This window comes from Mytilus californianus, unplaced genomic scaffold, assembly GCF_021869535.1.
Source record: "Mytilus californianus isolate M0D057914Y unplaced genomic scaffold, xbMytCali1.0.p SCAF_19, whole genome shotgun sequence".
Lineage (NCBI taxonomy): Eukaryota > Metazoa > Mollusca > Bivalvia > Mytilida > Mytilidae > Mytilus > Mytilus californianus.
In genome coordinates, this window is record NW_026262667.1 from 3,138,242 (window position 1) to 3,160,801 (window position 22,560).

Consider the following 22,560-nt stretch of genomic DNA (forward strand, 5'->3'; position numbering starts at 1 on the left):
AGTCATGATAGTTCAGTGTACATGTACCATTAGAACATATAAAATAGTTACAGAGTGCATGTAGTAAATAGATATTATATACAAATCAAAATCATACATTCTAAAAAAGTAATAGTTGCAATCATTTCAAGACTGAATATTTGTACTACCTCAAGTATCGTTTTATAATTTGTTTTAAAACAAAAAGTGTTTTGCACTTTACGCATTTCATATGGTAGTCCGTTCCATAAAACTGATCCAGAAAAAGCAAAAGATTTTTTAAACAGTTCAGTTTTTGGCTTAGGAACTATCAAATTACATTGAGTAACACCCCTTAAAGCATAAGGATTATAAACAGATATAAGTTGAAACTTTTGAAGTAGGTACTGTGGTGCTTCTTTCCGCATACATTTATATAGCAGTAAATATTTGTGGTATTTGATTCTATTTTCTACTTTCATCCATCCAAGTTCTTTAAATAAGGGGGCTGATGGGGATAAAGGGTCTGCATCAAGAATTAATCTTGCTGCTCTTTTTTGAAGTTTTAATATTCTTAATATCCCTTCATTTTTACATTCTCCCAAAACAATACAGCAGTAATTGATGAGCGGCAGAATATATTTTTTATAACTCATATTATGTATAGAACAATGAGTTATGAAGTTGATGTACCAGGATTTCCTGCCAACAACCCACAGCAGTATACAGCTATCAAGAAAGCTATGATGTCTAAGTTCAGTTTGATTCAGGGACCTCCAGGTATGTTACAATTTTACATCTTAATTGAACAATTATGCAATAAACAAAGCTAAAGCTTGACTTCCTTTGGCTATTTTTGATGATTTATCAGTAATAAAATATAACTTGGAATGTTTCGGCCAATCAACATTAAGAAATTGTATAAAACTTGTATGTGATGGAATAATGATAATGTCATTATTCACACAATCAAGACCTTCGAAGTTTGAAATAGTTCTTTAGCTATATAACTTACTGTTACAATTACAAACTTTTCTTCAGTATTCATATATTTTAATATGTTTTATAGGAACAGGGAAGACCTTCACAGGAGTCAAACTTGTGTATTTATTTAATAAGTTGAACAAGCTATCTCAGGAGAAAGATGGAAAGAGAAGACGTGTGATTTTCTGTGGACCATCAAATAAATCTGTTGATCTAGAAGCAAGTATGTGTAATTATGTCTCAACTTCATCCATGTTTGGACCAGAACTTTTTATCTCTGGACTAATAAATTAAAATAACTGACATATGTCAGATTTTTTTTTTTTTTTGCATACAAGTACAGTCAAACATGCTTTAACCTTGTTTCAGTGGTGACCTACCTCTAACTGACAGTCTCAGACCCTCCCATACGTTGTTTTCTATATCATTTAACTAGTTTCAGCAGTTGCCTAATTTTTCGCACAAAATGGTCATTTCAACTTTTAACAATGGTTATTTAAATCTTATTACCAATCAAAATATTCATGGCGAAAATTTATATGTTCAGTATCGAAGTCAAAATGAGAATTGGAGCCTGTTTGAAACCGAGATAGCACAATAGGAAGTAAATTCCTAGTGTTCCACTCCTTACTAATACAAACCAAAAAAATCAAAAATCAATTATATCTGAATTCATGCTGTGTATCAGAAAGATGCTAAATTTAAATTGAATTGTTCAGTTATCAAAAATTTCTTACACTAGTAATATATTGGGAAAATTATATTTTAGTATGTTGAAATTGTTTTACTATATAGCATTATAACAATTACATCAAATATTGTCATAGTTGATACAATGTTCAGTTGAAAAATTTACCAAGCAAGAATATGTTAAATACACTAATTAACAAAAGATATAAATGAAAAAAGAATACATGAAATGCTCAGCAAAATGAAAAGTATCAAAGACTTTTGATCAGTCCAGATAGTTCCATAATATATCTGGAGAAATGCTGAGAGATCTTAATAGCAACAATAAAAAAAGTTTTAATTTTAAAACTACATAGAACATTTAATTAAAGTTACATGTGACCTGCATCATTTGATAAGAATGGAATAACTTTGACTCTGATTTTCACCATTTTTAACAACACAAAAGAATTTTTGAAAACATTTTGTAATCTATATGTTTTGGTTACAGGATGGGTAGTGAATAAACTTGGAGACAAGGCTCCCAAAATAGTCAGAATGTACGCTAGTGCTTATGAATATCTCGACTTTCCTGTACCTGGCCGTGCTATCATTTCCAGTAGGTCGATGAGGTCTGCTCAATCAGATCAATTATTAAATGAGAAGGGTGTAGTACTTCATCATATCATTAGATCAGATGGAAAGCCTCATGCAGCAAAAATCCAAGAGTTTGATGCTAAGTTTCATGCAGACAACATTATAATAAAAGAAAATGAGAAACTGCCCCATGAGCAAAAAATACCAGTCAACACAAAATTGCAGGACATTTATGAATACAAACATATGTTACACACTGCCACTGTAGAAGAGTTAGATAATTATGATGTAATATTTTGTACCACCTCCCTGGCGGGTAATCCACGGTTGTTGACTGCTACAAAAGATCAAGTGGCTCAAGTCATCATTGATGAATGTGGCATGTGTTCCTAGCCAGAGAGTATGGTTCCAATCATTGCCACACATGCCACTCAGGTTGTTCTTATTGGTGATCACAAACAGTTACGTCCAATTATTATGAGTCGTGAGGCATCAGAGCTAGGTTTGGAGAAATCTTTGTTTGAGAGATATTCCATTGACCGTTCTCTGATGACAATGTTAGAACAACAGTATAGGATGGTAAGAATGTAGCTCATTCTAAATATAGAACATATTAAATAACCTACTCATTCACCTATAAAAAGACTAATATGAGGTAGGTGCTACCTGATGAGCTCTCAAAGGTTACTGTTCTATAATCAGATACCGTATAGCGGGTTATTTTCGCGGGTGTAAAATTTCGCGATTTAGGGGCAACAAAGTATACGAAAAATTTTGGCGGTTTTTATTTTGGCGGATTCTTTAATCCCAATTAAATATTTTGGCGGATACTGAAGTGGTTCCAGTTAAAAAGTTGTAAAAATTGACAAACAAGGGTCTATTGTTATGGTTAAATGATTGTTTTTCCTGCATGAATTTATTTATTGATTATTTTACAGTTAATCAATAGAATACCGGTACATAGTTATTTTTCACAGGTGTACAAACTTCTTGTAAATGTTACGGTTGATCAGTTACGAAATTTACTAATTAGATTATAAAATTATCATGAGTGACTTGCAACTCTTATATAATTTGACACCAATAAATAAGGATAAAATACCTGACAGCGTACCTTACACTCTTATATTATTATTTATTTTATCACGTTACCAATAAATTAATTAACACCTGATAGCCAGTGAACAATGGCCTTTGGCATTTATGTTGTTTAAATTAACAAAAACCCTGATTGATCCGTCGAAAGGGGAAAAATAGATAGTTTACAAAACACTTTAACTTAGAAAGTATCGAACGTATGCACTAATTTTCGCGGAATTTATTTTCGTGATTTCTTCTGGCCCGCCAAAATAAGCGAAAATAACCCGCTATACGGTATATACGAAAATGTTGGAAATCTTACAGACACCAATTTGCAGGGAAATCATATGCTCAGTATGTTATTACTCCTGACAAAACATCCCAAAAAAGGAATGAAAAACCTGTTATTCCCACTATAGACCAAATTGACCCTTATTTCATTCGGTAGCATAATAAGTTACAATGTTAAAAGTTAAGATAAATAATTCCTCCCTTAAAAATTTTAAGATAGATGCTCTGTTTTATTCTTTCCATCATTCCCTCTGTACATGTTTTTAAGTCTGTCTGCTGTCTTATGAACATATTAAAAAAAGTTATAATTGTGACTTTGCGAATCATTGGCATATTTCTTTTAAAATATCAATTCACCATATTTAATCTAAATTAGTGGAATAACAAAAAGCTACATAAAAGAGTGTACAAGAAATAAACACAAGAACAAGCATAACAATATTAAACAAATTTTACATATCAAACAATGCTCACAGTTACTGAAAGTAAGCACGAAGTACTTAACATGCTTATATGAAATCATGCCACTCTACACTTAAAATTGGCAAATCTACTGTGAACTAGATTTAATACACTATCATCATCAGGTCTGATTGTGTGCATTGCCCAAGGTAAATCTCTCAATAATTTCAATGCAGAAAAAAACAAAAGAAACATTTAACAGAAAAGAAAGGTCATACTATATATTAGTGACTGATATTAACCCCCCAAACAATACATCATGTTTGATCAACAACATATTATAATATTTACAAAATATCTATTCAACTTCAACAAAATATTGGAAGAACAATTTTTTAAACTTGTTTACCCTATACATATTATTACTGTAAAAAGCTGGATTTGAACTACTTTATTTTAATAATTTAAAAATGCCTGAGTGGTTTCTTACATAAATGTGTGTGTGTGAGATAAAATTTAGAAAAGTTATTTAGAACAATATACTATATCTATATCATTGTAAATATTTTGCAAATGAGAATATTATGTTCATTGAATTCTGAGATGTCACTTAACCAATAAAATGTCACCAGCAAGGAAAGTATTTTTATACCAGAGACTAGTAACCAGTTCAAAATCTCAGAATTGAATGTGGTTCAAAAGAAGAGGCAGAAAGAAATTGAAACTGCAAGGCTGAAATATGTAGCCCAGGTGACAATAGAAAACAAAATTAGGAAATGCCTGCCAATTTCTCAAAATTTCGATTAGGGATTTAAAAAACAAGAGGACTATTAAAAATGTGTTTTTATTAAATTTTTTTTACTATGTATTTCAGTGCTTCATAAATGCAGGTTTATACAAACTTGGTGTATGTATTCAGTCTGTAATTGTCTCTTATTGTAATTTTCTTGTAGTCTCTTGTATATTATCTGAAATCTTTTCTGAAATCTTATAGGTGTAAATAATTCCTGTAGTTTAAGAAAGTGGTAGTTTATTATTGAAATTATTTCCGGTCAGCATGGCGGCGCCCATGTGTTTTCAAGAACAAGTATAAATTAACCAAATTGTGGCCTGAAAACTGAAAGTATGAACTTTTAAATATAGCAAATAGTGAAATGTAAAGAACATATTACAAATAGAACTATCAAGATAAAAAGCAGAATTGCGGATTAAGAGCAAAACATGCCAAGTCCAAGAGCGCCCCACAACACGAGGTTTAAAACGGGCACCATGCCCTTTCAATATACTCCTGAATCAAACCAAGGAAGTTTTACCTTATCAAATGACTCCTTATTTCTTTGGAGAAGAGCATTGATATTTAGATATATCAAAATAAGTGGAAATGACCCGAGTACAAGAATTTTATGGAATGATTATGACCGTAGTTCGCAAAAACTTCAAATCTCAGACTCGGACAATAAAAACAAATTTATAAATAAACAACCACATAAAGATTTATTTAAATCAACTGTGTCAGTTAGTGTTGGGAAACAAAAACTGTTTGTTGTAACAATATTTTATACAACAAAAACTGGCATGGTTCAGGGTCAGGCTTCAAATACCTGGCTCCAGACAGAGTTCAAGTCCATCAATGAAGTGATTAACACTATTATAGAATTACAAAAAAAAGACAATAGCAATTATGATGTAGATAATCTTTTTGGTGAAATACAATCAAACATGTGCATACTAAATCAAAATCCGAAAAGGGACGAGAGTGAAGAGACACAAGTAAACAAAAACAATAACAATTCAGATCAGCTGGTAACAACAAATAAGCCTCAGGAGAATATCAACAATAAGAATATGAAACAAGGTGAGGAATTGTCACTTTCTAATCATGAACATGATGAACAATCTATTACGTGCCAACTGCAGAAACAAAAGACAGAAATAACAAATCTTACAAAAACAATTCATGCTCTAGAAAATGAATTGGTGGAAAAAGATGCAAAATTAGACTTATTTATAAGTGCATGTCAAGAACTTAAATCAAGGGTAGACAAAATGGAAAAAGAAAAGATTGATGAAGATAAAATGTGTATGCAAATGAATATTATTAAAGAGAAAATAAAACATGAAATAAATGAACAAATTCAAGTTAAATCTACACAATTAGAGCAACAAAACAGACAGTTAGCTTTAGAGATTAGTCAAGAAAACAACATCAATAATGCAAAAAATATAGAGAAATTAAATGGAATTGAAAAGGAAATGAAAGAGATGTGTGTAAAATCAAAGGAGAAATCTGAAAACTTCACTAGTGATAAAAATATTACTGAAACTCAACAATTAATAGCAGATCAAACTGTACATGTAGCTACTAGAAACTCAAACAACAAATCACTGACCAACGTTGGTAGCAAAACTAATGATGAAAACAACACCATGGTTTATAATAATAACAACAGTACGACACATTCTGCCACAGCTTCAAATAGCAGCTCAACAGAACAAATCAAAAATGAAATGAAAGACATTACAGACGTATGGATTATAGGATCTTCGATCATTAAAGACTTAGATGCAAAAAAAATGTATCAATACAAAAGAATAAAAGTAACTACTTTACATGACAAGACAGTGTTTGGTGCAACTAAATTCATAACATCAGGCAAAGTAAAAGCCAAAAATATTGTGTTCCAGATTGGATCAAATGACATTGAAAAACGACAGACAGAACAGGTCATTATGGAGATAGAAAATCTTATACAACAAACTAAAGAATGTGTACCTGAAGCTACTATAACATTTGGGGAATGCCTACCAAGAATTTACAGGGACAAACTACATACTGAAGAGTACAATGAACGTGGACACATTCTAAATTTATAATTGTCAGAACTGTGCAAAGAAACAAATTGTCATTTCATAAAATATGATTATATTAGTCCAGATCATTTGAGAGATGGCATACATCTAAAAGGTTATGGTATTGCAATACATGTTAGATGTATGAAAAGGGTCATTAATCCTTTAATTGGTGTAAAATCAGGGGATAGAAGAGATCAGAATATACATGGATCTGATTATAAAAAAGTACCAAATTATGGTCAGAAAGGTGTGCAATATATGCATAAAAATTATCAGGCACACACTGGTAATTATATGAAAAAAGATCAATTTAATAGTTACTATGGTCATAATCAAAACCAAAACATGTTTTCACAAAGTAATCATTCTAATAAATATAGGAAAGATCAAGTTGAGGGTAATGGAAACAGAGATAGAATGCTTGAAATGATGGAATTTATGCTCCAAGAAATGAAAAATATGAGGTATTAAGTCATGCAATATCAAATGTACATGTAGGTACACTTGCATTTTAGAATGTAAATATTCAAGTTTTGATAAGAAAATTTTAGTCTAAATAATAAAAGGATTAACTAGTATTATTACAACAATAAGATGATTAAAAAAAAAAAAGTACATGTAATGAGATAAAATTGCTTATTTTTCAATATACATTGTACATGTTCGTGATGGGTTTTTAGAAAAATATATTAGTTTCATGAAGAAATGTAAAAATATCTGTATATATATTTTTTTGGGTGATTTATTATGTTAAAGTTAGTTCTACAGAACACTTGTAGTATTCAGTTAGTTCTACAGAACACTTGTAATATTCATTTTAACAATGAAAAGAGTTATTTCCCTTAGACTGTATTGTTAGCAGTCATGAATAAAAAAAAAAAAAAAATAAATTTGGAACTATTATTGCAGTTTAAATCTATCATGTTTATAGAAACATTAACCAAACTGTCTAAATATAATTGAAGGTTTTCAGGCTAACAAGAAGGTTTAATATATATCTGGCACTAGTCAAAATTAAAAATGAACAGGGTTCATAAAAAATTGTCAATTTCCTCATGGAATGTACATGGCCTTGGGGATAAGATGAAAGACCCAATGTTTCTGGATTTTTTACATAAAGATATAAATATACTTTTAGAAACCTGGAAGGGGGGATCAGAAGATTTTAAAATTGAAGGCTATAACATTATCTCTAAAATACGAAAGAAAACAAAAAAAGCCAAAAGACATAGTGGAGGCATTATAGTCACAATTAAAAAACAATTTTATAAGGGGATTTCATATCTTAAAGATGCTACGTCATCCCAGAATAGATTATGGTTAAAGCTTGATAAGTATTTCTTTGGACTTAATCAAGATATATATCTTTGTGCTGTTTATATTCCCCCTTTTTCATCAGCATATTATGATAGTGACTTAGAAAATCTTGAAAATGAAATTAGTTCATTTTCTATTGAAGGACAAATTATTTTAATTGGGGATTTTAATTCTAGAACTGCAATGAAAGCAGATTACATAGAAAATGACTCAGATGAAATAAATAATTTTGATGGTATTGACCTTCTTCCAGAGAGCTATATAACTGATACTGAAATCAGAAGAGTAAACCAAGATAACACTTTGAATACATTGGGGAATAAATTACTTGAATTATGTTCATCCTCAAGGCTACATATACTCAATGGCCGTTTTTTTGGGAGATTCCCTAGGATATTTTACTTATATGTGTAATACTGGGTTCAGTACAGTTGATTATGCCATTGCAAGTGAGAGTCTCCTGCCTGAGGTAAAATACTTTAAAACAAATGACTTTACATATTTATCAGATCATGTTCAAATAAACTTATATATGAATTGTTCTATTATATCAGATACATGTATGAAGAAATGTCTAGATGAAAAGAGATGGCATTTGATTAAATCATACAAATGGACAGAATTGTCATTTTCAAAATTAATTGATGTTCTATCAACAGAAAATGTTAGAAAGGAAATTTTGGATTTAGAGATGCAACAAGTGATAGCAATAAACTAGGCATTGATGGTGCAACTGAAAAACTTACAAAAATTTTACAAAATATTGCAGAAAATACATGTAAAGGCATATCTAAACCAACTAAAAAGAAAAAAGAAAAAAATTAAACAAGTATGGTCAGATAATACAGTATATGAAACAAAAAGACAAATAAACTATATAGGAAATAAAATCAAGAATAACTTAAATGACAAAAGTTTAAAACCTAAATATTTTTAATTATGTAAAAAACTAAAAAAAATGATTAAACAGAAAAAATTTGAATATCACCAAAAACTTTATAAATCACTTTCAGATAATTTTAAAAATAATCCAAAAGAATATTGGAATGTTCTAAAGGCAATAAAAAAGAAACCAAATATTGAAGAAGATATTCCTGAAATTTTAATGAATGAAAATAAAATCATAAAACATTTTCAGGATCAGGGTACACCAACATCATATGATAAACCCTTTGTAAATAAACTGGAACGTGAATTAAACATTCTAGAGGATAATATTGAATTGAATATGGAAACTGATGCACCAATTACATTTGCTGAGGTAAAACTGGTCATTATAAACCTTAAAGTAAACAAATCAGCAGGTCCAGATAGAATTGTGAATGAAATACTCAAACATTCACAACCTGTGATAATTAATTCTATTGTAAAAGTTTTTAATTTGATTTTAAAGACAGGTAATTATCCAGATTCATGGAAATTATCTTTCATGATCCCTTTACATAAAAAAGGTGACAAGTTAGACCCTAATAATTATAGAGGGATTTTTCTTATAAGTAATCTACCAAAACTTTTTAATGCCATATTGAATAATAGGCTAATCAAGATTGTTGACAAACAATTAAGTGATTGTCAGTTTGGTTTCAGAGAAAATCACAGAACAGCTGATAGCATCTTTTTATTGAAGTCCTTGATTAATAAATATCTACATAAAGAGAAAAAAAAAGATTTATGCCTGCTTTATAGATCTGAAAAAGGCTTTTGATTCAGTATGGAGAACTGCTTTACTTTATAAATTATGCAAAATGGGAGTTGGCAGGTCTGTTTACAGAGATATAAAACAACAATACTTAAATACTAAATCATCTTTGAAATACAAAGATTATGTATCAGAATTTTTTAATATTGCTAGAGGGGTTAAACAAGGAGACACCCTGATCCCCACTTTATTTAATGTCTTCATAAATGATATTGTAAAAAATTTTGAGGGAAATGATTCAAGTCCCCTTAAGCTTATAAATAGTAAGGTGGGATGCCTCCTTTTTGCAGATGATCTTTTGATCCTGTCAGAATCGAAAGAGGGTCTTCAAAACAGTTTAAATAATGTTAAATTATATTGCAACAAATGGCAACTCTCTTTAAATACAAACAAAACAAAATCCATGATTTGCAGTCAGTCCAAACAAAATGGAGAAACACCTCATATTTACTATGAGAATGAAGCCATAGAGAGCGTATCAGAATATTCATTTTTGGGAATGTTGATAAAATGTAATGGAAATTTATCACAAAGTACCTTAGAGCTGACAAAAAAGGCAAAAAAAGTATTTTTTGCAATAAAATCCTATACTAAATCATTGAATAATCTACCTATAAAAGTAGCAAATAACCTTTTTGATTCTTTAGTAAAACCAAATTATTATGACCTATAATTCAGAAGTAACATATTTGGATACATATATTTCTTTTCATAGAGCCAAAAACAGAGCCTTATCTTCAGGAAAACAAATTAATCAACTTGATTTTACAGACAGATCATCTATTGAAAATATGCATCTTAAATTTTGTAAATCTACTCTAGGAATAAGAAAAAATGCATCCAATTTAGGAGCAAGAGTTGAATTAGGAAGATTGCCTATAGAATGTTTTATTAAAACACAAACCCTTTTATATTTAGCTAGACTATATAATAATAATATTAATCCATTGATAAAGGAAGCTTTTTCTCTAGCACAGTCTCTAGATTTGACTGGAACTTATTCATGGTATACATATGCAAAAAATATTGTTGAAGAGACTAATATTGACCTTAATATTTTTTCTTATTGTAAGGACATAAAAGATGTAAATAAAATAAAAAACGATATAAAGTTAAAAATGAAAAATATATATGAAGATTTAATTGAAACTAAATTTGAAAGCATTGATGATAAAAGTAAATTTTATCTATATAAAAAACTTAAAAAGGATTGCAAACTAGAATCTTATCTAAATATATCTAATTTTCAGATAAGGAGATTGATCACTAAATTTAGACTAAGTGATCACTCCCTCTTAATTTAAAAGGGGAGATATTTTAAAATCCCAAGAGAGGAACGACTTTGTCATAAATGTAAAATACTTGAGGATGAGAAACATTTTTTACTCTATTGTGATTATAATAAAACACTAAGAAATGCCTTTTTGAACACATATGTACTGAAAATAATAACTTTAGTAATTTAAATGAAGAAGAAAAATATCATTATTTACTAAATCCATCAACGCCTTTACGAACAAATAAGTTAGGATCCTTCTTGAAAAAGTCATTAGAACTGGTATAATATGAAAAGAAAAATAATATATATCACTAGTAAAATTGCTGAAATGTTTCCCTTGTCATGAAACATTATTGAAGGTGTTAGGAAGGTGGATGGTGGGTGGTAAATTGAATAATAGCACTGTAAACTATATCAACTAGTCAGACTGCTATAAACCTAGAAAGTGATTATACAAAGACTATGCATATGGCTTCACACACAGGTTGGGTACATCAATCATACTGTGGGAGGAGACTGACCTCACTTGGCCTTCAGAATGATATACTAATTGCTGTGCAATAAATTTTATAAGATCTGTTATCATAATCTGCATTTCCTCACTAAGAGTAATTGTTTGTGACATGTATCTGATTAGGAAAAGATTAGTGTGCGTCCTGGTGAGACTCCATAACCTCAAAGTGTCAAATACCATAGAAATTATTCTCAAGCTAAAACAGGTGGTCAGTGATGTTAAATGTATCAATGATGTCAGCATCTTTCATAAGATATTAATTAAATGCTTGTTTGTATAAACAAAACTTATATTACATATAAGTAAAACAAAATCATCACTTGTCTATAGTATGGTATAAATTCAAGTCTCAATGTAGAAATTGATGACAAAAATTATAAAACACGAACATTCAGTAAATGAACATGTAACGTGGGGAGTAAACTTTTTTTTCAGAATACAAGTATTTGTGAGTTCCCATCTAGAATTTTTTATGGTGGTAAATTAAAAACAGCTCATGAAGGTATTGGCAAAGCAGTTAAACCACTAAAGATGTGGCGGAAATCCAACAGCATCCCAAGAGTGTTTTGTCATGTTGAAGGAGAGGAAGAAACATTGACTGTAAAGACAAAGGAAGGGAATGAACAATCCAGGAGCAATAACAGAGAAATAGAACAAGTGGTAGGAAGTATTTTTAAAATCATGTCATGTTTACAGTTTTAAGGTTAAAATTATAAGTATTGCCTCTATTTTTCATGTATTTTTGTTTGCTGAAAGAAACTTATTCGTTCACAAGATTTTATTAATGGTTTGCAATTCTACTCGCCATTATTATTTTACAATTTCCCAGCTGCACTGCCCAAAGCCCACGGGATATGCCACTGACTCAATGAGCTACAACAAAAATGTGTATGAATGCTTCGCAAGTTAAGTTATGCTGATTAGTACGAATATAAAATGATTTTCCATTAACTGCTGTTCCAGGGTAGAAAATTGGCATGCATTTTACATATCAATTTTAAGGCTATTATGGGAGTTATCTCCCTCAGCATGAGTTTATAGTGCATTTAACAGAATTTATACCTAACCTTAAAAGGGTCAATACAATTACTATATATGAATTTCAGCATATTGTAAATACAGAAGTTATTGTGAGCATTTATTATTACGATTTTCACATGACTAACCAAAATTGAAGGTTAATTTTTGCGATTTCAGGAAAAGGTGAATACTGATATATGTATTAGATATCAGAATGGGAGTCTTTTTTTTTTGCAATACTTAACCAGTCACATTATTCACAATTAAAACCTCACAATTATTTCTGAAATTTACAGTACCGTACTTTTATATCCCAAATAAGATATCAAAAAGCTTTCAACCCTTGAATTTAGGTTCTAAAATTGTGATACCACTTCAACTTTCTGTTTCAAATTCATTGATCACCTTTATTTTATTATTTCTAGTTTAGTTAAAAGTATTTCGACACATGGTCACAGATGAAGGTGTGGATCCAAAAACTATTAATGTTATGTCTCAGTACAATGCCCAATGTACAGCACTGAGAGAAGAACTAACAAAGAAAGGCTTTGACAAGTTCAATGTCACAACAGTTGTCTCTAGTCAAGGTATTGCTTATTTTCATTCTTTTTCATTCTCTTTGTCTCAAAATGACATTCTATACATAACAACTGGTTTTTATCTTGAAAGAAGCTGTGGGACAATTGATATTGAAATAATCACTTACAGCAATACAACACTTTTTGGTTGATACCTAGTGCTACTTTTGTTAATTGTTGATACCATATATGCATAACAATAGCTTTTTTTAAGGTTAGTAACTAGATTTTGATACTCTTCTAATAAGAAGCACACTGTAGACCTTTTGACATAATTCACCATAAATTATTTAATGGATTTCCTTGAAACAAAGTACTAAGATATAGTATCTTATGAACATTTGCATACACTAAATAAATTTGGTATGCCAATTTTAAATAGATCAGAGTAATCACAATTTACAATCAGGCTTCCAATTGGCTATACATGTGTAAACCCTATGAAGATGTGTTTTTGAGAGATATTGATAGATCTGAGTAGAGTAGAATGGATTTAGTTCCACTTTGGATTATCTTTTTTGAATATAAGGCTATGGGTGTTATTGTTTTTTAAGCCTTATTTTGTACATTTTACAGGTGGTGAATGGGACTATGTGATTTTCAGCCTGGTTAGATCATTACCTAAGTACTTGATAGAGAAGAATCCTACTGAAGGCTGGTGTATACAGAACCTTGGATTTATTACAGACAGACATCAGATTAATGTAGCTCTAACAAGAGCTAAGAAGGGACTCGTAATTATAGGTAATCCACCTCTCTACAGGTTTACATTAAGTATACATTAGAAAAAAAGAGGAAACAAATTCAAACAATATACTATTTTCATATTACCGACTTTTGAATCCGGTTTATATAATTTTTCGACAGGTTACCTACTCTTTGGTAGGACATTTTTTTACTCAGTCAAGTAAGAGCAACTTAAAGTATTAAAATCAAGCTTATAATCTGTTCAATTTAGGGTAAACAAATTACTGTTTTCTGATGATTTTGTTGTGTATAGAAATTACATAACACAGTTATTTTTTTTACATATGAATGAAAGTTATTATACCATAAAATTATAACTACAAATTGTGATTGATAATATGTGATTCTTTTAGTTCAATCTCAACCCGTAAAAACATAATTTATAATGAATGAAAAAGGCCAATTGTCAGGAAATGAAAAATTAGAAATGTCAAATATTAAAGTGTTATCTCCCCTTTTCTAATATTTTGAAATAAATCGTGAAACATCTCATTTTTTGTAAGCATAAGGCCATAAAGTTTTCAGCTGCCATCAAGCCAAGTATAAATAATAATAATAAATATCAAATGTATACTGAATGTATTTGTGATATAATTCAATAATAATTTTAACAGGGAACAAGAACTTACTGATTTGTGATGAAGTATGGAAGAAATTGATAGAGGACTATGAAGAGAAGGGTTGTATCTTTGATGCTCGTCAGTTTCCATGACAAACATGCTACTAAGGACATTATCAGGCTAATTTAATTTAAGTTTACTTAACAAATGACATTTTGGCAGCAGAAATGAATTGTTCTATATATATTTTATGTATGTTCTTGTGCAAACTTCTGAAATATGTTTAAACGGTTGTAAAGGTAAATATTTTTTACTTGAATTAATTAAGAATTGTAAATAGACTTATTATAACACACAAAATATTTGAAATTTAAATTGAACACCTCTCAATAGGACAAACTAAATTAAACACATGTCTATAGGTCAAACAAAGTTGAACACCTGTCTTTAGTTCAAACAACATAAAACATCTGTCTATAGATCACACTAAATTCAACACCTGTCTATAGATCAAACTAAATTAAACACCTGTCTATAGGTCAAATTAAAAATGATTCAAGGTTAATATGTGAAAGCAGATCTTTTCTAAAGGTTTTGAATATTGAAAAAATAAGAAATTTATAAAAACAACAACAACAATACTTTTATTTTACAAGGGTTATACAGTTAGCTATAAAACTAATCTTCCCTGAGGCCCTCGTTATAGAAAACCATAAATAAAAACCCAAAAATTCATTCAAAAACAAAATGCAAACATATGTATACATGGCATACAAAAATGTTATGAAAAAATAAACATGATGAAATAAAATAATATTTAACATTTTTTCAATTGATTGATTTCAATAAATGATCTGTTTTTTGTATTTGAAAGAATGAACATTTGTAATATTGTAAAGATATAGGCAAATTGTTTCACAAGTATGGTTCAGAATACATACATGTAAATGATTTCTTGAACAATTTGATTTTTGTCGAGCCTGCGACTTTTGTCGCAGAAAGCTCGACATAGGGATAGTGATCCGGCGGCGGCGTTAGCTAACTTCTTAAAAGCTTTATATTTTAGAAGGTGGAAGGTCTGGATGCTTCATACTTTGTATATGGATGCCTCATGATACGAAGTTTCCGTCAGTCACATGTCTAATGTCCTTGACCTCATTTTCATGGTTCAGTCACTACTTGAAAAAAAAGTTAAGATTTTTTGTAATGTCAAATTCTTTCTTATTATAAGTAATAGGATAACTATATTTGGTATGTGCGTACCTTGCAAGGTCCTCATGCCCGTTAGACCGTTTTCACTTGACCTCGACCTCATTTCATGGATCAGTGAACAAGGTTAAGTTTTGGTGGTCAAGTCCATATCTCAGATACTATAAGCAATAGGTCTAGTATATTCGGTGTATGGAAGGACTGTAAGGTGTACATGTCCAACTGGCAGGTGTCATCTGACCTTGACTTCATTTTCATGGTTCAGTGGTTATAGTTGAGTTTTTGTGTTTTGGTCTGTTTTTCTTATACTGTATGCAATAGGTCTACTATATTTGGTGTATGGAATGATTGTAATGTGTACATGTCTAGCTGGCAGGTGTCATCTGACCTTGACCTCATTTTCACGGTTCTGTGGTCAAAGTTAAGTTTTTGAGTTATGGTCTTTTTTTCTAATACTATATGCAATAGTTCAACTATATTTGGTGTATGGAAATATTTTATGATCTATTTGTCAGTCATGCAGTTTTTTTTTTTACCTTGACCTCATTTTCAAGGTTCATTGCTCAGTGTTAAGTGTTTGTGTTTTGGTCTGTTTTTCTTAAACTAAAAGCAATAGGTCAACTATGTTTGTTGTATGGAAGAATTGTTAGCTGTACATGCCTGCCTAGCATGGTTCATCTGACCTTGACCTTATTTTCATGGTTCATTGGTCAATGTTTAGTTTACTTGGTTAATAATAAGTTTATGTGACAGTTGTAATAAAGCTTTATATTTAGGACTATCAACATAATATCAATGATTAGTAAAGAAGGCGAGACATTTCAGCGTGTGCACTCTTGTTGGTTTAGGGAGTATGAGGTTTCCTTGAACAGCATTCCTCAAGGGGTATGGATTTCTGTCTGAAACATAATGAAACTTGCTAGTAAGATATGATGGGGTATCATTTTTTATGCACTAAAATATCATCACAAACATTTGATCAATTTATTCTCTGTTCAACTGTCTTTAATTGTTTGAATAAGGGCTCAGAAGGAGTGAAAGGGTCAGTTAATAGTATTATTCTAGCAGCTCTCTTTTGTAATTTTAAGATCCTGTTTAACCCTTCACTATAAGTTCTCACTATACAACAATAATCAATTAGTGTTAAAATAAAACCAATATAACATAATTTTTCTACTGTCTAGATTTAGAAATTTCTTAATCTATAATCAACAATCTCTTTTCAATTATGACATTTTATAGGTTGAATATGTTAGTTACTGAAGTCTGTGGTCTGAATTATATTTTCAAGTACAAAAGATGTTATTAGCACTATTTTGTGTTTTGAAAAACATTAAATTAAACACCTGTCTATAGATTTATCCACAGTTAGTTTGTGAAGTCATGATTTTTCTAAAGGTTCTAATAATAGAAAAAGAAAGAAATTTGTAATAGGTTGTATATGTTATAGTTAGTAAATATCTGTCTTAACAATATAAAAGTACGAAAGACGTTTTTTGGTGTTGTTTTGAGTATTGAAATATGTGCCATATTTTAAGTAAAACAATGTGCCATTAATGTCAACACCTTTATCTTAAAGCTACTTAAAAAGCTAAATCTTGCTTTTTCATAAGATGTGTTTATTAGTTTTTTTGTGTTGAATAGCTTTTCATATTTTCTTGTGTTGAATAGCTTTTCTTCATTTTTGTTGAGCCTTCGATTTTTGTCGAAAAAGCGAGACATAGCGATCCTATATTCCGTCGACGTCGGTGGCGGTGGCATCCACAAATATTCACTCTGTGGTTGAAGTTTTTGAAATTTTAATAACTTTCTTAAACTATCCTGGATTTCTACCAAACTAGGACAGAAGCTTGTTTATTATCATAAGATAGTATCCAGAAGTAAATTTTGTAAAAAAAAAATCCGTTTTTTCCGTCATTTACCTCTAAATGGACTTAGTTTTTCTGCCAGGAAACATTACATTCACTCTGTGGTTAAAGTTTTTAAAATTTTAATAACTTTCTTTAACTATCCTGGATTTCTACCAAACTAGGACAGAAGCTTGTTTATGATCATAAGATAGTATCCAGAAGTAAATTTTGTAAAAAAAAAAACAGTTTGTTTATGATCATAAGATAGTATCCAGAAGTAAATTTTGTAAAAACAAAAATCAATTTTTTCCGTATTTTACTTATAAACAGACTTAGTTTTTCTGCCAGGAAACATTACATTGACTCTGTGGTTAAAGTTTTAAAAACTTTAATAACTTTCTTAAACTATCCTGGATTTGTACCAAACTTGGACAGAAGCTTTGTTTATGATCAAAAGCTAGTATCTAGAAGTAAATTTTGTTCCTGTTTTTCCGTATTTTACTTATAAATGGACTTAGTTTTTCTTCCAGTTAACATTACATACAGTCTGCAGTTTAAGTTTTTAAAACATTTATTAGATTCATAAACTATCCTGGATTTTTACTAAACTTGGACAGAAGCTTCTTTCAATCAAAACATAGTATCAAGGGGAATATTTTAATTTTTTTTCCCTCATTTTTGTTGAGCCTGCGTTTAACAACACAAATAGGTGAGACACTGGGTTCCGGGGAACCCTTACGAATTTTTATGTTGAATAGCTTTTCATACTTTTTTGTGTTGAATAGCTTTTCATATTTTTTGTGTTGAATAGCTTGTCATTTTTTTTTGTGTTGAATAGCTTGTCATATTTTTTTATGTTGAATAGCTTGTCATGTTTTTTTGTGTTGAATATACTTGTCATATTTTTTTATGTTGAATAGCTTGTCATGTTTTTTGTGTTGAATAGCTTGTCATGTTTTAAGTTAAACATTGTGCCTTAATGTCCACATTCCATTTTACAGATATATAAAGAGCTAATTTTTGTCACATTTCAGACTATATATATATTTTTGTTTTCCTATATTTTGAATAATGTGCCATATTTATAGCTTAGTGTTGTGCCATCCGTAATTCACAATCAATGAACACATTTTTATTTAATGCTCATGTTTTTATTTATCTATTTATTTTATTATTTATTAACTTATTTATTATTTATTGAATTATTTATTTCTAGATACAGCATTAGTTTAAAAATATTCTGGTCAAGCAAAGCACAAAGGAAATGATACTTTTCTTAAATTTTTACTTTTTCACAAATTAGACAGTAAATGCTTATGATTGAGAAAATTGGAAAATGCTAAAAATTAGAAGATGTGTCTAGAATTTTAACAAAAATGAGGACATAATTAAACTTCTGTAAGAAGAAAAGAGCAAAATAAAAACCCTAATTTTTAATATTCAAATTCAAATTGTAAATTATTAGTTGAATATACTTTAAGGCAACTAATTTTAAGGTTTCAAAAATTGAATGACTTTTTAGATGAGATCAGAATGTTGAAGTAAAAGTATTTAATGTATAATGTTAATTAAAAATTCTCTCAAATTGTTCAAGTACTTGTAGAAGAATTGGCAACCAAAATTAGGTTATGGTGATATAATTAATAATATTTTCTTCAGGCAAACACTATTCTTGAGTATAGCTGATTAAAGTTTAGAAGTTGCATGTACTTTACTGTGTACCATTTGCTAGTATACTTTTATCGTTTATTGTTTTGTACATATATCAGGCCATTTGTTTTCTCCTTTGAATTGTTTTATATTTGTCCTTTGGTACCTTTTATAGCTCACTATGCGGTATGGGTTTTGCTCATTGTTGAAGGCCGTATGGTGACCTATAGTTAATAACTTGTACATCATTTGGTCTCATGTGGAGAGATGTCTCATTTGCAATCATACCACATCTTATTTTTATGTTTAAAAACATATCATTATTGTATAGACACAGTGAATCATTTATTGTACCATTTACTAGTACCGGTGACCTTGAAGCAGTTGTTATGTAGATTAGTTTATGATTTGTTACTGATTTATTTAAAACACCAAATCATGATGCAATACGAAAAAATCACCCTACTGCTCCGTAATATTGTAAGGTTTGTGTAAAGTGAAATCTTCTCATAGATTATAATGCAATATTATTGATTAATGATTGATTAATGTTTGCTATAAGCCGTCTTAGGCACACAAAAATTATATTGCAGTGAGGAATGATTTATAAATTGGATCGATAGGGATCTATCTTTGTTTTATTGTTGTTTGTCTTTAGGCAAAATTAAACACTGTATCTATGCATAAGAAATGTATGTAAGGTGCATGTCTCTGTGACACACATGAAGAACAACATTTCAAAAGTATACTTAATTTATATTGCCATGTTATTATTTCATGATTTGTATATTACTTTATAAACTTATCAGTACCACTTTCAATTACTGAATTTATTTTTTCATATTCAGACATTGTAATTTTTTTTTTAAATAAGTCTATACAAATACAGATATTTGCAGAAGAATTTCATTTACAAATACAAAAGATTTATAAATGCATGTTTAATGACCAAGTTATCACCATAATCGCCCTATACCATTAAGGTCTGTTTCAGAAAATGTCTTTAGACAGTATTTGAAGGTGCTTTTTTTTTAGGCTCACCATTCAATAGTTTTTACAGTTTATTCATTTTCCTGAATTCTGTAACATGCATAGAAATTGGAATAATAGTACCTTCGAGTACCTTCGAAGACCCAAAGGACTCTTTTCTGAAATAGATCTAAGGAATTACAAAGCTGTGATAGGTTTTTTTTTTGTTCAATCAAATTATTTTTTACATTTTGTTTTTTATAATTTGCCAGTATCAGTAGATGCATGTAGGACAAATATTTAAATCCAGTTCAATATAAATTTTTTTATCAAATTAGTTGTAGATAGTTTGCCCTTTCTGTAGATAGTTTTGCCCTTTCTGTAGATTCACTTTTTATTTTGACTGCTGTGATTAGTTATTGCTATAATATCATTTTTTGTAGATCATCAAAAAGTAAAATTAGATACTCCATGACATATCTTCATATTTTTATTGAGTTATTCTGTACCAAATAAGAAACCAGTAAATAGACAATCAGTTAATTTACAATATTTTTTTTATATATTTTGTTAAGTGATTATCATATTTGTGCATTGATATATTATGTTTGCCGGTATGTATTCATCCTTTCAGTTTGTCGTGTCTTACTGAATTGTCTATTTGTGAATAATTAGCATCTTAGAAAACCAGATCAAATTGCATCTACCTTGTCTAAATCATCCTTGCAATCAAAATTATATCTGGTGATCCTGTCTTCTAGAAATCATGGCCATCATTACTTGAATATGATTAAGCATTAAAACACAGATATTTATAATTTCATTTCAGTTGTACAGTTGATTGAAAGAAAATGTAGATAATTTACCAGTTCCTTTTGGCATTTTGATCAGAGAAAATCTGCAAATAGAATATCTTGAAAAAATACTTTTTAACATCTTAAATTATTCATCAGCATCTCTAGTTTTAAACAGTTTTGCTTGGAATTTTTCCTGAATTTTTTCCATGGCTTCTATTGAAGATAATGATTTTCTATTTGGTCTTGGTAACTTGATAATCTTGAATTGTAGTGTGTAAGCAATTTTTACATCTGCCTTGCACCCACTCAATAGTTTGAAATTTCGAACACTCATTGTACCAAAAAATTTCGTCAAACTTTTCTTGGCATCTATGGAAGGGAAATAATTTCTATTTAATCTGCAGCTTGATAAAGTTAAGTTGTATGGTGTAAGCAATTTTTACATTTGCCTTGCTGCCTCCTCCTGTTTGCCACCAATAGTTTGAAATTTTACAACACTCATTCTGTAAGGAAAATTTTAATCAAACTTTTCCGGGCTTCTTCAGAAGGGAATGATCAATATTACCTCAATCAATTGCGTGCAGCGATTGGTCTTGTTTGAGTAGGAGTTTCAAAGCATAAAAAAAATGCCTTATAAAGACTTAGAAAAGAATCAAATATTACAATGAACAACATTTCTGACGCAACTAATGATTGTGATCCACTTCAATGAGAGAAAATAACTGTTTAAGTTGAATAAACAAACAGTTGTTGTCTCTTATTTATGAAAAATGCTAAAATTAAAACTTATCATTCCTGGTAAAAAGCTTTCAATGACTTATCGTAAAACAGTATAGTATTTAGATTAGCTATAATTTTACATTTTTTATGATATCTTGAGATCAAGAATTTAACATAGAATCAGTGTTTTAAATTGCAAAAAAAACTAATATTATTGTAAAAGGCTTGAACAATTTTACTATTTTAGGAGCCAAATCATGAATCATATCATACCTCCTTTAAAATGTTAGAATATTAGAAAAATTTGATTTTTCAATGTGTTATTTCTGTTGTCTCCTTTTTTTAAGTGTAAGTGTAGTGTTTTCTTTCCTTCTTTGTTCTATAATTTTTGTTTGGCTCATTTGGGCCTCTTAAGTTGTACATTCCTATATGTTTACCAATTTAACATTTTAAAATTACCATGTTCTCACCAGATGCGGATCCAGGATTTTGAAAAAGGGGGCCTGCAGACTGGAACAGGTAAAAAGTCATGGTTAACCATAAATGTAGCTCACCCCCTCTCTCTGCTCACAGTTTTAGAAATTGATGTATATTGTTATAGATTAATTTAATTTTTATCAAGTCTTTCATTTATTTAGTTCATTTGTTAATATATATCTCTGAAAGAGACGAGTGTGTTATGCTGATACCGATCTCATATATAGTGGCTACATTAGATGTGGCCTTTAAAATCTCATTTGTGGAAATATTTCTGAGTCTGTAAATGCTTTTCTGATAGAATTAAATAATCATCCTTTCATGTTTTTCATGCTGTGCC

General features: G+C 29.7%; 1 protein-coding gene across 1 annotated transcript; it reads left to right on the forward strand.

Moving 5' to 3' along the window:
• The first annotated feature begins 628 nt into the window (after positions 1–628).
• LOC127726984 (helicase with zinc finger domain 2-like) lies at positions 629–15,018 on the forward strand. Its single transcript, XM_052234357.1, is given in 7 exon segments — positions 629–738; positions 1,028–1,165; positions 2,123–2,787; positions 12,079–12,303; positions 13,094–13,250; positions 13,818–13,985; positions 14,603–15,018. Coding segments are annotated over 7 exon segments (1,560 nt in total). The 5' UTR covers position 629; the 3' UTR covers positions 14,701–15,018.
• Positions 15,019–22,560: the final 7,542 nt, after the last annotated feature.